Genomic DNA, 17,553 nt, shown 5'->3' on the forward strand with positions numbered 1-17,553 from the left:
CGTGATTGGTTGCAGGTACCGCTAGCCAGAAAGGGACGTGGGTGGGGCTGTGGGTTAAACCACCGAGCCTAGGGCTTGCCGATCAGAAGGTCGGCGGTTCGATTCCCTGCGACAGGGTGAGCTTCCGTTGCTCGGTCCCTGCTCCTGCCATCCTAGCAGTTTGAAGGCACATCAAAGTGCAAGTAGATAAATAGGTATTGCTCTGGTGGGAAGGTAAACGGCGTTTCCGTGCGCTGCTCTGGTCGCCAGAAGCGGCTTAGTCATGCTGGCCACATGATCTGGAAGCTGTACGCCGGCTCCCTTGGCCAGTAAAGTGAGATGAGCGCTGCAACCCCAGAGTCGTCCGCGACTGGACCTAATGGTCAGGGGTCCCTTTACCTTTACCTTACCGATAGCCAGAGTAGGGGGTGAAGTCAGTGTTTTGGGAGGGAGAAAGAAAAGAGAGTTGAGAGTTGGAGCTCTTAGCGTTCAGCTGGAGAGGAGGATAGCTCTTGAGCTGGGTGTGTGAGATCCACTTGGAGGAAAATATCTCTTCCTCTCCTTTGGTGATCACTTGTAGGCAAGTAAGATTGTCTTCCATAAAAATGGGTTTTAACAATGAGTCCATAAGTGACTGTGGAGGCCAGTTCTGGATCCACACGTCCTTCCACTCAGAAATGAGTCCTGTTGGATTCAATGAGTTAGGGATGGGTAGAGAAATCCATTTTGGTTCTCGTTTAAAGACAAAAATCTGCCTAGATTTGCGCTTTTCATAACTGAAACACAGCCATTCTTTGAAATTTGTGGTTTTCCGAATTTTGTAGTGCAGCTCTCCAGCCAAGTAATGTGTACAAAATGTGTATGCTAGGGTAAGAAATGTGTATATTAGTGAAAACAACATACAAAATGGGGGAAATTACTTTGCCAAAATGGGTGCATTAAGAGAAATGCCCATTAAAATACTGGTGAATTTTCACGAGGGCTTTTTTTTAAAACCTCCACCACCACAAAGTGACGTGGAAAAGTGGGGACCGGAATCTAAGAGGCTGCTTTAGAGAATGCTGTTCGCTTTCCATCCCTGACTCTCTGTCCGCTTCTTCCTTTCAGCCAGACCTTTGCCCAGTTTGCCAGGACAGAGGGCATCCACAGGACAGAGATCTTGGAGTACTGCCAGTTATTGAGGACTCCCCAGGCTTTCATTCCCTCTTTCCAGGTAACAGATGCCCTCTGGGTCCAACCAGTCATTTAAGAATATCCGGAGCTCATTGAAGTTTAATGGATCATCTCTAAAAATGCTTTTTAAACAAGAGCTTTTGGGTCTTGAGCCTTGTCAGGGTTAACAAAGTTTCCCCTAGGGGGTGGGCTATAGGGGCCACATGCACCCCATGTTTAAAGCTCCTGGTTCTGTCCCCAGCAACTTCCATTTGGAGGGACCAGGCGGTCTGTTTGGGTGGGTTGCTGCCAATAGGAAGTGTGGGCTAATGATCTAGCCCAGAGCTTTCAAAACTGTGTGCCGCGACACATTAGTGTGTCGGCTGCAGCGTGTAGGTGTGTCGCACAAACGCTCCCCCTGGGGCTGGAAAGGGGTCAGTTTAACCTCTGGTTTGCTAATACAGTGGTACCTCGGGTTAAGAACTTAATTCGTTCTGGAGGTCCATTCTTAACCTGAAACTGTTCTTAACCTGAAGCACCACTTTAGCTAATGTGGCCTCCCGCTGCCGCCACGCGATTTCTGTTCTCATCCTGAAGCAAAGTTCTTAACCTGAGGTACTGTTTCTGGGTTAGCGGAGCCTGTAACCTGAAGCGTCTGTAACCTGAAGCGTCTTTAACCTGAGGTACCACTGTAAAATGGAATTACTGTGTCGCAAAATGATTCATGTCTTAAAAAGTGTGTCGCCAACACGAGAAGTTTGGAAAGCTCTGATCTAACCTGACGTAAGGCCAGTTTAGGATATTGATCTGTACTTGGCCAAAGTTGCACTTTGAGACGTCTCACACCTTTGAGCTTTTCCTGTGCTATCAGTGTGCGATCATTTTTAATGCGGAATGTGAAGCAGGGGAGAGGCGTTTGTTATGTGAATGAGCATCCTGTACAATAGCCATTACAATCTGAATCAAGCAAATCCCACTTAGCAGGTGCTAGGCTCCCTCCTTTCTCCCCACCCCTTATTATCTGGGATAGCTGTTATGGGGTGGGGTCAATGTTAATCCCCATTCCTGCCTCGCATAACTGGCAGGGTTTGGGAGAGTAATGCTGAAGAACAGAGCTAAGTTGCTTTGTAGCAGGGCTGGCCCTGGTATACAACCTGATTCAGCTTGTAGGATGAATGCAATACATCATTACCAGGCCGAAGCCTCATTTGTGGAAGCGCCCTTTAAAAAGCATGATTAAAATAGTAAAATAGTCCTGTCTATCGCAAGGGCAGGAGAAATCAAGCCTCTTTGCCTGGCCTTTGGCAAGATTTTAAAGGACCCAAGGATGCTTGATGCTCAATCACATATAATTTCCCCCTGACATTTTCGGCAGATCAAAAGCCGCTGTGGAAGCTGCAATCTTGAGCAGAGGATGAGTGATTGGGGTCGGGAATGGGGAGAGAGGGGCTGCTTATTCTTCACCTCTGGCCATTTTATCTGCTCCATATCGCACTCACACCCCCGGCAGCCTCCTTCTGTGGTAGCTGAATCAAGCAAACCGAATCCATAAAGTGAATTTGCCTTGGCAAATTTTGCTGAGTTATTAAGAGCTAGTAAATAAGGGTTTATAGACAAAGTCCTTAGACCAGACATCACCCAGGTGAAGCCCCTTCCTCTAGCTTAGTGTGACGTGCAAAACAGGTTTTTAAGAGTGATCTGCCTTTCTATTGTTGCCCAGTCTCCAAGCCCTGCAAGATTCCAGGGGTTCCAGGAGCTTATTCAGGATTCGGCACAGGAGAGACTGTGGTGTCTTTATGATATATGGTTTGTTTACACATATAAGCCACCTGAGCCTCCAGTGAAGGGGCTCACAGCATTGGCATCTCATCGCTGCAGCCTTGGATTCCAACAGAATCCAAGGCATAGCTCTGTCTCCCAGCCTGCAGCCTGCCAGCTTCCAACTTATAGCTCACAGAACTCAACTCTCAACTCTGGCTTTTGGCTTTCTAACTCTCAGTGAGTTGAGGGAGGAAGCCCTAACCATCTGATATCTGGCACAGAACCACGTCCTTTGTTACCTTAATGGCCCATACCTAGAGGGCCATTATTTCACCAGGAAGCTAGACTGGCTATTCCAGGAATTGAATTCATGCCATATCCATGAATTAGAAGTGGGTCCAGGCCTCTGCTCCCCACCCCGAACTCATAACACTATCTTCAGGTTAAGAGATAAGAGTTTTTTTGTTCCACAGCTGTCTCCTAGCCAGTACGCTACAGCTAACAACTGTAAACACTTTAAAAGAACTTAACAACATGTAAGCCGGCCAATAGCGCAGAATTGGAAGATATCAAAAATCCCAACTATAAACGAGTGGCAATCCAAACTATTTGGTTATTTAGAATTGGCAAAAATGACACAGAAAATAAGAAATCATAAAGACATAAAGTTTAACAAAGAATGGAATAAATTTATGACATACATGGAAACAGAGGTAAAAAATCTAAAAATTACAGTAGGTATGACGTAACACTTGTGATGTAAAGAGTTTCTTAAGGAAAAGAAACTGCAGATAAAAAAAATCATATATTCTGAAATCGAGATGAAGGGAAGTCAATTAGTGTTGTGTGTTATTTAGTAAATGTAACCTAATTTGTTGGTATCTTATGTTAGGAGATGTTTTTTCTTTTGTTTTCTTTATTATTTTTTTTTTTTATGTATTTCTTTTTTGTGTGTATGTGTGATGTATGTTCTTTTCGTTTGTTTTAATGTCTGATGTAGCAAAACAAATTAAAATCAATAATAAAAACAACAACAACAACATGTAAGCCGGCCTTCAGGTGCACGAGCTGTTTTGATGAGGTCTGCCCCAAATATCAATCCTGCCACTTTTGCATGACTGCTGCTCTCCTGCAGAAGTGGAAAGAGGGTTATCTAATTACTTTTCATTGACTCAGCTCCCCACAGCAACCTGAACAGAGTGCCCCCCAAATGCATCTCATTCCTCCTCTCCCCCTGCAATCTGTATAAGTCCCCCCCATTGTCTTTTGCAGGTTTACAAGCTGATCTATGCCTCTCGCCTGGTGGACTGCGGCCTCCCTGCCCAGGCCTTGCACTACTGCGAAGCGGCAGCGACTGCGCTTCTTGTTCAGAAGCAGAACACGTCCCCTGTCCTCCTGGAGCAAGTGATCAAGGTGGGCTTTGGGTGATGAGGAAAAGCCATGCACTTCATGTCACAAGAGACTCGCATGGGGAGGCAAACTAAGGCCTGGGGGCCGGATCCGGCCCAATCGCCTTCTCAATCTGGCCCGCAGAGGGTCCAGGAATCAGAAGAATGTGCCCTTTTATTTAAAATGCATCTCTGGGTTATTTGTGGGGAATAGGAATTTATTCATTTCCCCCCCCAAAAATATAGTCCGGCCTCCCACAAGGTCTGAGGGACAGTGGACCGCCCCCCTGCTGAAAAGGTTTGCTGACCCCTGCAAGAGAGCTTGATCCTTATTCCAAACTGGCGATGAACTGGCAAGATGAATGCTCCTATGCGAGAGGGACCAACTCTTTCCACAGCGAGCTAGACATGCCCCGTCCTTCCCAAGCCCAAGTGTCATAGTGTTAGAATTCATTTATTCATGTCTAAATTTACCTCCACAGTGGAGTTTTCTTTTGAAGTGTGACACAGCCTCCACTGGTTTCTGACCATTACCGTTTTTAAGGTATGAATCTGTGTCCAGCTGTTCTCTCACCTTCCCTTTTCTGCTTTATGCCAGCAGTTATTTCAACCCCTAAATTAGTACAGTATTGGTTTTGAATAGAAACCTCCCCTGAATATAGACTGCACCCCTAAAATGAGATCCCTTTGAAATGAAATTTCAATCTCTGGCACCATCCAGTGCTACTTGTCTCACAATAATTAAATCCCTGGACAACTGGAGTGGGTCATCCATTTACAAAAACTACCAAAGTATGTTGAAATTCCACGTGGCTCCCAAGGTCTCGTCTTAAATAACGGTTTCTATTTCTATAGGAGCACAATTGTAGGCCGCACAGGTTTTATGCAAACCAGATTAAAGGGTGGGAGAGCACATCCTATATTGAGACTAATACAGTATATATGTGAATACAGGTGTCTTTTGTTGGAACACACCTGTTTATGTGCCTGATTCCTTTAGCTCTGTTTATTGGGAGGGATCTGATTACAGGTGTGCTATGCTTACAATGAACTTCATGTCCCAAGAGGGACATGAAGGGACGCGGGTGGCACTGTGGGTTAAACCACAGAGCCTAGGACTTGCCAATCAGAAGATTGGCAGTTCGAATCCCCGTGACGGGGTGAGCTCCCGTTTCTCGGTCCCTGCTCCTGCCAACCTAGCAGTTCGAAAGCACGTCAAAGTGCAAGTAGATAAATAGGTACCGCTCCAGCGGGAAGGTAAACGGTGTTTCTGTGCGCTGCTCTGGTTCGCCAGAAGCGTCTTAGTCATGCTGGCCACATGACCCGGAAGCTGTACGCCGGCTCCCTCGGCCAATAAAGCGAGATGAGCGCCGCAACCCCAGAGTCGGCCACGACTGGACCTAATGGTCAGGGGTCCCTTTACCTTTACCTTTATGCTCACAATGGCCAGTTCCTGATAACGACTTGGTTGCCATGTTTTGAACCAGCCCATGTTTCCAAACACTTCCCTAGGGCTGCCCCGCACAGAAAATGCTCCAGCAACCCGACTCAGATGTGACATGAGCCTGCTTTGAGAAGCCAAACCCTTGTATCCCAAGAAGGGGTTTGCTTGGGAGTCAGCCTCATTGTGGACTTGTTCAGCAGCTGATTGAGGAGGAGACCTGAAATTATGTCAGTCGGTGGGCAAACAACCTCTGTTTGCCCTCCATAGTGGACTCAGCTGTATAAATATTCAGAATAAATGGAAGGAAAGACGGCTAAATCAGAAACAGCACAAATTACAAATGCGGCACAGGGCTTAAGTAGCTCAGTTAGTTACAGGCTGAGCTGTTAATTCCTTTCTAATGTTTCATTTAATGATAATCGCATTTGCCTAATCTGTGTTTCGCACATACGTTAACACGAATGGCTGAAAGCCCCGGAATTTGAGAAGGGGCCTCGACATGTTCCAAGAAACACGTTTCTCGCAAGGAGCAAATGACATGAATAACCTGCTAATAATTGCTGAATTTGGAGAGAGTTGTCACAGGTGGGATAAGCGCTGCAATTTAGAGAAGTAATTTAGCAAGCGTAGCTCTTGTGGAGACGAGTATTGGTTCTCCGTGGCTTCTTTTGAGTTTTGTGGGGCAAAATTTGGGACAAAATGTGCCATTTGGGACATTCTGAGATGTTAGGTAGTGGAGTCACCAGGTGGCAGATCCAATTCCCATGTCAGATTTGGGGGGCTGTTGGATGATGTTCTCTGTGGGTCCAGCTTCTTGGCACTGCACAAGCAATGTTGCAGCTGTGACACACACTTTCTCTCTCTGGCCCAGTCCACACAACTGCTGAGATTGGGGCGAGGGGGGGGGGGAGGAGAGGCCAGTGGAGAAAGATGCTGCTGCACTCACATTTTTCTCCACAGCTTGAATGTTTGGAGAGGGCAGGTGAACAGGCAGCGGAGCCTTCTAGAATGCAGTTAAGCACCATGGCAGTGTGTTATAAAAAAGCAATAGGTTAGGCTAAATTAGATGGGCCAATGATTTCACTCACCAGCATCCCATCTTCTGCTCCCAGTAACCACAACTGGCCTTCTAGAATGGCGCTGCGAGGATCAGGATTCCCCCCCTTGGTATTATCAAAAGAAGAGTTTTTGTCTTGAAGGCAGAGCTAACAGTTCTTGCTTGGTCCCCCCCTCCCCCCTTTAAAGAATCCTCTTTTGCCACCTAACTTAAAGAGCCCTCTGCTGACTGGAGCAGTGACTCTGGATCCTCTGAACTAACTGCTCCTCTCCTCGCTTCTTCCCAATCGCACAGCTGGCAGAGCGCCTGAAACTCTCTGACCCCTGCCTGATGGGGAAGCCTGTGCAAGAGGCCATTTGGGAACCGGCTTGGCTTTCAGAGCTCCGAACCAGATGTCGGCAGTGGGAGGTAAGACTTCTTGGGTGGGGTGTCGATGGGCTGATTTGTGATCCAGCTCTTTCTGGCCACTTGGATTAAGCTGAAGAGAAGCAGCTGTTTCCCAACTTGAGGCACATGGATCCCAAAGCCTGCTTTACCACCTGAGGCAGAAAACAGGGACTTCCTGCTTCCTGCTCCACCTCCTGCATGGTTGCCATCTCTGGGAAGTCCAGGGGATGTGTCTCCCTTGCCAGGCGATGGTACTCCTCTGAATACCATTCCCCGTGACGGACGGGCGAGGCCATGCCTCCATTGTCACGCTGACGGCAGAATCTGGCACTCGCCAGTGTCGCCTCTCCTCCGTTGGTTTCCCTCCCTCGGCTTCAGCAACGTGGCTGCTTTCAGAAAACACTTGTTTTGGCTTCGCGTAGCTTTCTTGTGCTTTTATACCACATCGGGTGCCATCCTGATGTCGGAGAGTGTGGCGTATACATTTTGCATTGATGAACAGAAGATTTATCCGCAGAGATCTGTGGAACTGCCGCCTAAAGGGGAGAAGACGGGTGACCTCCTGGATGTGCTACTCGGTTCAGGGGATGTAATTGGGGTTGCTATGTAGAGTTCTGACTATATATATGACATAGAGTTCTATGTAGAGCCAGTGTGGTGTAGTGGTTAAAAGCGGTGGACTCGTAATCTGGTGAACCGGGTTCGCTTCCCCGCTCCTCCACATGCAGCTGCTGGGTGACCTTGGGCTAGTCACACTTCTCTGAAGTGTCTGAGCCTCACTCACCTCACAGAGTGTTTGTTGTGGGGGAGGAAAGGAAAGGAAATTGTTAGCCACTTTGAGACTCCTTAGGGTAGTGATAAAGCAAGATGTCAAATCCAAACTCTTCTACTCCCACCTCCTCCCAATGGTGGGTGATGAAGACTGTTCACGAATAATAATAATAATAATAATAATAATTTATTATTTGTACCCCTCCCATCTGGCTGGGTTTCCACAGCCACTCTGGGCGGCTTCCATAGAAACCAAAAAAACACTAAAATATCATACATTAAAAACTTCCCTGAACAGGGCTGCCTTAAGATGTCTTCTGAATGTCAGGTAGTTGTTTATCGTTTTGACATCTGATGGGAAGGCATTCCACAGGGCGGGCGCCACTACCGAAAAGGCCCTCTGCCTGGTTCCCTGTAGCTTTACTTCTCGCAATGAGGGAACCGCCAGAAGGCCCTCGCCGCTGGACCTCAGCGTCCGGGCTGAACGATGGGGGTGGAGACGCTCCTTCAGGTATACTGGGCCGAGGCCGTTTAGGGCTTTAAAGGTCAACACCAGCACTTTGAATTGTGCTCGGAAACGTACTGAAGAGCCCTGGTGATTTGTCTGTGTCTTCTGTGACTTGTCCCTTGTTGGCACTTCACCCGCCTTCTTGCCTGCTGCCCCAGAGCTGCCCCCACTTGGCTCCAAGCTTTGCCTAACCTGTTTTTCTCCTTCTCCTTCTCATCTCATTTAAGGAGGAAGGAAGTCTTTGCAATGCCAACTGCACCCAGCCGGAATTTCCCAGAACCAGTGGATCAACACCAGGTAAAAGAACGAAAGGATGAACAGTGGCAGGTGTTCACAGAAAGGAGCACACAGCTGCACTGGGGCCAGTTAAATGAATCCCTTTTTACAATTATTCTGGCACATCTGAGACTGTTCCTTTCTGCTATTGGATTGGATTCAAAGACTTCCCTGGAAGTATGACTTGCAGAAGCCTATTGGTATCCTTAATCATCATCATCAAACCTTTTATTGGTATCACATACAAACATCCATAGCAAATCAATACAGAATTCCCACCTTCCCAGTGACACAAAACATTTGTCAAATGGAAGAGGCAAAGCAGTCTAACATTACATCTCTAGGTCTCCAGGGTGATCAGACGTCTGCAATGTGTTTCGATGACAAAAAACCAGATAAAGATATGTAGCCACTAACGTGGTGAGCCCCTGATTATTCCCCAATAATAGAAAATGTATGACCTCTAACTCTGTTTTCCATTTGGGGATGCAGAGTTGATCTAGGAACTGCTGGCGGAGATCAACGTATAGTTTACATTTGAGAACCATACGTGTAAGAGTTTCCACCTGATGGTCTTCACATGGGCAAATTCTTTCTCCTTCCACCATTCCCGAGAACCTTCCCCATTGGAGGTTTGAAGGATTTGAATTAAACCTGGCTAGCGAAAATGCCCTTCTTTCTTGAGGATTAAGCAAAAATTCAAGATAATTGTGGTTAATTTCATGCGCCCAAGAAAGTTGAAAGTTAAGAGGGGAACATGTTTTCTCTGCTGCTGCTGCTAATTCCTGGCGTTCAGTGTCCCACAACCTAGTTTTTATTATAGCCTTTGCAGATGGTGGGGACATCGATCGCAAAAATTCCACCGACAGCCCGTTGCTGTACCTTTATGTTAAACCGTTGTAGCCCTGGGGAAAGAAAGGGATCTAGCAAAAGTTCACTAAGGAGAGGATCTTTATCTGTTGTGAGACAGATGTTTAACCAGCATGTGAGAAATCTCGCCCAGGCTACGGTCTCTACCTTGTGTTGATCTCCCTCTAGACACAAGGCTGCATAGGGTACACAATGTGGGACAGCAAAAATCTTAAAAAGGACTGGAATTCTGTAGAGCAATTGAGCTATAACTTTGGTGTTGAAGACCTTGAGGGCAGAGGGGATATGCAAATAACTCTTGTTATAAAGAAACGCATTATGGCCTGCATAGACATCTTACTGGAATTCACCACCGTTGCACGGAGCCAGGACCATAGGAGCCTATGATGGAATGTGATTCCCAGGTAGATGAATTTGAATACCTGCTGGATGGGTTTTCCACCAAATACCCAGCTATAGCTTTCCCCAAAAACCATTATTTTGCTTTTTATCAAAGTTCACGCACAATTTCATTCTGGACAGATAGTCAATACAGGAATTTAACAAACATTTTATGCCCATTCTTGTCCGTGAAAGCAAAATCATATCATCTGCCTATAGAAGGACGGGAATGCTTGATGGGTTGAGTTTGGGCTGTGGGCATCCACCTGTTTTAGTAGAGAAGCGAGGTCGTTAAGAAAAAGATTAAAAAGAGAGGGAGCGAGTACACAGCCCTGCTTTACTCCTCTGTTTATAATGACAGGATCTGTCATTGCTTTCCCTGGTGTTGTTCTTATGCAATAGGTGTTCTTTGCAGTGGCGTAGCGTGGGTTGTCAGCACCCGGGGCAAGGCAAGTAATTTGCGCCCCCTAACCCATGGATTTGCGCCCCCTAACCCTAACCCCCAGATGTTGCGCCCGGTGCGGCCGCCCCCCCCTGCACCCCCCACGCTACGCCACTGGTTCTTTGTGTAAAGCTTTTTGATCAGGTAATCTAGGTTCAAGGCCCATTGTCTCCATTCTGGACCACAACAGCCCCCTGTTGACAGTGTGGATGCCCTGAAATTTGAACAACAGGTGGACCCTGTTTCTCAGGCAGTAAATGCATCGGAATAGGTTAAAAGGGGCTCAGCTTTGGCTGTTTCTGAGGGTCTCATTCTGTTCTTCCTGTCTCTAGCCTTCATTGGGCAAGGGATCTAAATTCTACAAGCCCTTCAGAAGGCCTGTTTTGCTTCCTGTATGCTTTTGCATAAAGCCCAGGAGAGTTCAGGGGGTCTTATGGGGAGGATTGCAATGTTAGCTGGGTCATCTGTCAAGCTGGGTTTTTCCACCACTGTCCAAATCTAAAGATTCTGAGGAGTTTTAACAGGATCAGCTACTAAAGTTCCCAGATATTCAGTTCCAGCCTCTGAAAGGTTTTGTTGTTGTTTTTTGAATGATGAAAATAAGACTGAAGCATATTTGTGGAATATAGGCTTTCTAACGGGCAACTTTCTAACAGGTAACTAAAAAGGGAGGCGGGTGGCGCTGTGGGTTGTCTACAGAGCCTAGGACTTGCTGATCAGAAGGTCGGCAGTTCGAATCGCCGCGACGGGGTGAGCTCCCGTTCCTCGGTCCCTGCCCCTGCCAACCTAGGAGTTCGAAATCACGACAAAGTGCAAGTAGATAAATAGGTACCGCTCCAGCAGGAAGGTAAACGGCATTTCTGTGCACTGCTCTGGTTCACCAGAAGTGGCTTAGTCATGCTGGCCACTTGACCTGGAAACTGTACACGTCTCCCTCAGCCAGTAAAGTGAGATGAGTGCCGCAACCCCAGAATCGGTCACGACTGAACCTAACAGTCAGGGGTCCCTTTACCTTTAACAGGTAGCTAAATGGATCTTCCATGGTAAGAGGCAGTATACCTTTGAATACCAGATGCTGTGGACAAATAAAAGGAGAAGCCCCTCTCTTTCATGCTTTATTAAGAGACTGGCTTCTGCTGGAAACAGTAAGTGGGAATAATAAGAGGGTTGAATTCAGCCGCTCAGCTGTTCTGATCTAATAGCTATTGGCATTCCTGCTTAAAGTACCTCATTTGTAGCCTTGGAGTTTGAACAGGTGTGCAGGCCATCTATGGAATGGGGGATATACTGATCTAATCCATCAAATCTTACATTATCCAGATTTGGCTGCCCGTTCTGAGTTTGCACAAAGCCAAGGCTGCTTGAAGGACTTGGAGCCTCATCCTTCGACTTACCTGCCACCGGTGGACTCGGCTCAAGACCAGCCAGATGTGGGACAGAGAAGGCATTTCTATCCTGGGCCTCCTGTAGATACAACTGATGCGGCTTTGGAGACTTATCTTCCAGGAAGTGACCACGGTTATGTTTCCCCTCCTGGAGGACATCCAGCTGACCTCCCCTCAGGTTAAGAGACGGTTGAAATGATTTGCGATGGTGTGCATGTACTAGTTCCCTGGTCTCCATCTGGAAACCATATATTGCATTTTAAAAAAAAATTATTGATTTTGGTGGCCTTGGGAGATAAGGCAAGCCATGCCCTTTTCCACTTTCTCCGTCTCCAGTCCTGCTGCATCTGTTCCCCACCTGCTGGGGGGCACAAATATATTTAAGATGATGGAGATGGAGGGTGGGCAAAAGAACCAGAGATAAATCAGGGTTCTGGAATCATAGAATCATAGAGTTGGAAGAGACCACAAGGGCCATCGAGTCCAACCCCCTGCCAAGCAGGAAACACCATCAGAGCACTCCTGACATATGGTTGTCAAGCCTCTGCTTAAAGACCTCCAAAGTAGGAGACTCCACCACACTCCTTGGCAGCAAATTCCACTGTCGAACAGCTCTTACTGTCAGGAAGTTCTTCCTAATATTTAGGTGGAATCTTCTTTCTTGTAGTTTGGATCCATTGCTCCGTGTCCGCTTCTCTGGAGCAGCAGAAAACAACCTTTCTCCCTCCTCTATGTGACATCCTTTTATATATTGGAACATGGCTATCATATCACCCCTTAACCTCCTCTTCTCCAGGCTAAACATGCCCAGCTCCCTTAGCCGTTCCTCATAAGGCATCGTTTCCAGGCCTTTGACCATTTTGGTTGCCCTCCTCTGGACACGTTCCAGTTTGTCAGTGTCCTTCTTGAACTGTGGTGCCCAGAACTGGACACAGTACTCCAGGTGAGGTCTGACCAGAGCAGAATACAGTGGCACTATTACTTCCCTTGATGTAGATGCTATACTCCTATTGATGCAGCCCAGGATTGGAAAATGATTGTCGCTCCTCTTTTGCAGGTGGAGGGACTCCTAAGCTGCCTGACAGTCCATATCAGGCATAGGCAAACTCAGCCCTCCAGATGTTTGGAGACTACAATTCCCATCACCCCTGACCACTGGTCCTGTTAGCTAGGGATCATGGGAGTTGTAGGCCAAAAACATCTGGAGGGCCAAGTTTGCCTGTGCCTGGTCTATATGATGGAGAATGCTTCACCCGTAAAATTTCAACCTCTCAGGCTGGTTTTTTTTAAAGGCATAGGAGCCCTGTCCCAACATAGAACCAGGCACTATTGAAACCAGCAGGACTTGCTTCCCAGCAGACATGCTTAGGATTGGGAGGGGGGCAGGGTAAAAAGCAGGTCCCTTCTTTTGTGGAAAGGCATAAGAGTTTGCTTCCTGATTCTGCCTTTGTTTGTACCTGGCAGTGCTTGTTTCCTGGACACTTTGGCTGCAGAGGCCATTTCCAGGGAACTGCCTCCTAACAGCTCTTGCCATTTTGAACTCTAGATCTTGGCTGGTGGGTACAATAAAACCTGTTCTGGTGTAATCTGCAGGGGGCACCGTGGAATCCTGTGGCCCGTACCACTTCCTGGGTGATCAGGAGAGCATTCCGGAGTATCAGGTGAGAGTTTGGGGGGGGTAGCTGAACTATGGAACTCTCTGCCACAAGATATGGTGCTAAATTGGATGGCTTTAAAGTGGGATTAGGCAAATCCACAGAGGATAAGGCTTACTTACAGTGGCTGTTAGGGGTGGAAAGATCTCTCTGTTTCTCATTTTAATCCAATCTTAAATTTAGTTCCCCACCTTTCTGAAGCAATTGGTGGATTTCCTTTTAACAGATGCTCACGAGCATCCTTCAACATTTTTGTGCAAATTGCTCCTAATAAGCACCACTTCATATGCATTGTTGACCTGTTTTTTAAATGTTACTTTCACTAACATGTTAGGTTTTTATGCACACTTTCACCTAATACAATCACTTTTGTGATCTTTGGATGGCTGGAGAATTGCATCACAAAATCTGGAGGAATTTTGAAAGTATGAATTTCGTTGTGTTTCAATTGTCATATTGTTTTGGAAGGTCCAAATTTGATAAACCTCTGCTTCCAGTGTGAAATGAATTTAATTTCTGCTAGTCATGATGGCTAAAGCCACTGGGAAAGGGCGACTGCCTATATGTCCTGCTTGTGAGCTTCTCAGATGGGGAGATACGCCTTTGGTTTGACCCAGCAGGGCTCATCTTCTTATTTCTGTGTTGTTCTTGTTGACACATGCACCTACCCTTCTCAGCTGATGGGTCACTGCCCTTGCCCTCCTGTGGCGCAGTGGGTCAGTGCGTCTGTCTGCTAACCAGAAGGTTGGTGGTTTGAGCCCACCAGGGACTGCTGTACTGTATTGTACTGTATTGCTTTTAATCTTTTTGTAAACCGCTTTGAGGTTGTTGGTTTTTTAAGTTATTATTAATAATAATAGTAATAGTAATAATAATAGTAATAATAATAAGTAATAATTTTTATTTATACCCCGCCCTCCCCAGCCAAGACCGGGCTCAGGGCGGATAACACCAGATATTAAACAATTGATTAAGATACAACTTAAAAACAAGATTAAAATACAACATTAAAATTCAATAGAAACTCAAATCAAAAACTTTTGGGGGATGAAAACGTCAAATCTTCACCAAGGTCAACTATTCAGACTGGTCCTACGTGGGCCAGAAAAAACCCAGGGAAGTCCCCAAATAGGAGTTCCATCACAGAAGGAGAAAGGAAAAAGGAAAGAGGAAAGAGGGGAAGGGGATCAAGTTGATTCCAAGCCAAAGGCCAGGCAGAACAATCAAGCATCATTTTTTTAAACAAACAAACAAACAAACAAACAAACAAACAAACAAACAAACAAACAAACAAACAAACAGTGAGCCATGTGGTCTAGAAGAATGTTAGGGGAGAACTGTTGCTTTAATGGTTATACGGCATTTAAATTTTTCTTTAAACTATACAGCAATTTCAAAAAGTCAGTGGGTTCAGGAAACTTGGGCTCACGTCCCAACTCTGCCATAGCAGGACTTCCTTTGTGACTTGTCCGAGGCTGCCATGTTTCAGCCTCATTTGGCCCTTTCCGCTCCCACAGGAGTAATACTGATCTGTCTCACAGGACTCGTGTGATGGTGAGTGATGTCAGGAGAGGCCCTTAGGGGATAAGGTTACAATATAAACCGGTAAGATGAAGCCACAAAGTTTTTTCAGTGAAGAGAACCTGCTCCGTGTTTTCTCTTTGGTGCCAGAACACTTTAAATGCCCGGACTCGGACCATTTCTGAGAGTTCCACAATATCCATGGTCGAGGATGTCCCACAATTCCCAGAAGCATCAGGGGAGGAAGCCACATCAGAGAAGCTACCACAGGATGAAACGGAACAAAAAGAAGCAAAGGTGAGGCATCTGACTGAGAAGGGCACCTGCGGTGTCTGAAAAATATGCCCAGACCCACAGGATTTCATTTCTGCTTTGCAGCAGATTAGGAAGGACAGCATCATGTCCTCTTGGATTTAGAGCCACGATCAAGGTCTAATTCACCTTTCAGGTGGCTGGGAGTATTGCAATTAATTCATTCATATAGAACTTCACACAGCGTTTAAGTACAGCCCTGTCCTATACATGTTTCCTCAGAAGTGACTCCTGCTGTGTTTAGCTTACGGCCAGGTAAGTGTGCATAGGGTTTGTAGTCTTAATGTATGGGGTTCTTTGTCCTGAACATACCAGTAGCAGACGGTGGGGTGGGGCGTGGGGCAGAAGCACTTACCTGACCTCCTGGCAGCTGAGTCACTGCCGCTTACTGGAGTGGGAGGGGAGAGATGGTGGGGAGGACAGGGCAGTGTGAATGCGCTGGCAGGAACGCCAGAGTGGCTCAGTAGGGCATTTTCACTGAGCTGATCTCATTCCGCCTGGTTGTGATGGACTCAGGCTCGGACTCGGAACTGGAGGAGTCTCAGTCCACACCGGATCCTCTGCCTCAGGCAGCATCTGAACCGAGTCTGGGGCCTGATTCTGAAGAGCCCCAGTCTGCATGGGTTCCCCTGCAACAAGTGCCAGCTGGGTCGAGTCAGGGGCCTGAGCCTGCCCTGGCTCCAGATGCGGGGATTCCCCCATTGCCTTCAGCTGGGCAATCACAGCTGCTCTGCTACCAGTTGAATTGGGTCAGGAGAGGCTGAGGCGGCCCCTGGGTCTAGTAACCCACCGACATCTCCCGAGCTGCAGAGACTGAGGTCTGAGAGAAGGAGAGACCTGAGTACTCGCAGGAGGAGTGCTCACCTTCGGGCGGGACAGGGAGGTGAGTCACCGGGGGATCAGGACCGGCCGTTACCCCAACAAAGATAAAAGGCTGTCGGACCCCGCCCCAGGTTGCAGGAGCAACATTGCTGCTTGCTGGAACCTGCCTGAGACCCTGTGCCCGACCTAGCCTGGTTTCCTGCCTTGGCCCTGTTGGACTGACTCCTCGCGGAATCCTTAGATTCGGGACCGGACCTGGACCGCGTTGCTCGGGTTAACCCCTGGGCCCAGCACACTGGTAAACAGCAGTGACTCACCAGCTGGGAGGTCAAGGGAGTGCCTCTGCCTCTCAACACTGTCTCCTGCTGCACGATATGGTGATACCTGCTAGCTTAAAGGTAAAGGTACCCCTGTCCGTTAGGTCCAGTCATGGATGACTCTGGGGTTGCACGCTCATCCTGCTCTATAGGCCAAGGGAGCCGGCGTACAGCTTCCGGGTCAAGTGGCCAGCATGACTAAGCTGCTTCTGGCGAACCAGAGCAGCACACAGAAATGCCGTTTACCTTCCCACCAGAGTGGTACCTCTTTATCTACTTGCACTTTGACGTGCTTTCGAACTGCTAGGTTGGCAGGAGCAGGGACCGAGCAATGGGAGCTCACCCCATCACAGGGATTCAAACCGCCGACCTTCTGATCGGCAAGCCCTAGGCTCTGTGGTTTAACTCACAGCGCCACCCATGTCCCTTACCTGCTAGCTTAGATGGTTTTAAAAGAAGAATTTGATTTCAGGACGAGGCAGCAAGATTCTATTAGCCATGGTAGCTAAATGGAATCCCCATGTTGAGAGGCAGCATGAATGGCAGATAGCAGGGCAACAGCTGAAGGCTGCAGAACTTCGTGCCCTGCTTGGAGGCTTCTCGGAGGAAGCACCCAAATGGCATCTGTTGGAAGCTGAGTAGTGGGCAAAATGAACCATGGTCTGATCCAGTAAGGCACTGCTTTTATATTCCTGTGTCACCAACAGGTGCGATTGGGGTTTCCTTCATCTCCTTGATATTCTCTCACAAAGTCTAACGGTATTTTCACAGACTTGTGAAAACCGGAACATAAAATCTAGGGTTAGAACTTCACAATCATTTGTCTTCCACATTCTGTTCTGTATTAGGTGTGTGTGTGTGTGTGAGTGAGAGAGAGAGAGAGAAGGGAGAAGAAGAAGAGTTTGGATTTAATATCCCGCCTTTCACTCCCTTTAAGGAGTCTCAAAGCGACTAACATTCTCCTTTCCCTTCCTCCCCCACAACAAACACTCTGTGAGGTGAGTGGGGCTGAGAGACTTCAGAGAAGTGTGACTGGCCCAAGGTCACCCAGCAGCTGCATGTGGAGGAGCGGAGACGCGAACCCGGTTCACCAGATTACGAGACTACCGCTCTGAACCACTACAC

General features: G+C 47.4%; 1 protein-coding gene across 1 annotated transcript in view; it reads left to right on the forward strand.

Annotated features, from left to right (window-relative positions):
* SEC16B (SEC16 homolog B, endoplasmic reticulum export factor) overlaps nt 1-17,553 on the forward strand; it is a 65,616-nt gene that overhangs the window by 32,756 nt on the left and 15,307 nt on the right. The window contains exons 15-21 of the mRNA XM_081194564.1: nt 1,087-1,192; nt 4,165-4,305; nt 7,076-7,189; nt 8,675-8,744; nt 11,737-11,979; nt 13,395-13,462; nt 15,128-15,274. Coding sequence (XP_081050690.1) covers nt 1,087-1,192; nt 4,165-4,305; nt 7,076-7,189; nt 8,675-8,744; nt 11,737-11,979; nt 13,395-13,462; nt 15,128-15,274 — 889 coding nt within the window. The remainder of the gene's footprint in view (nt 1-1,086; nt 1,193-4,164; nt 4,306-7,075; nt 7,190-8,674; nt 8,745-11,736; nt 11,980-13,394; nt 13,463-15,127; nt 15,275-17,553) is intronic.

The sequence above is a fragment of the Podarcis bocagei genome, assembly GCF_964188305.1.
Source record: "Podarcis bocagei genome assembly, chromosome: 5".
Taxonomy (NCBI): Eukaryota; Metazoa; Chordata; class Lepidosauria; order Squamata; family Lacertidae; genus Podarcis; species Podarcis bocagei.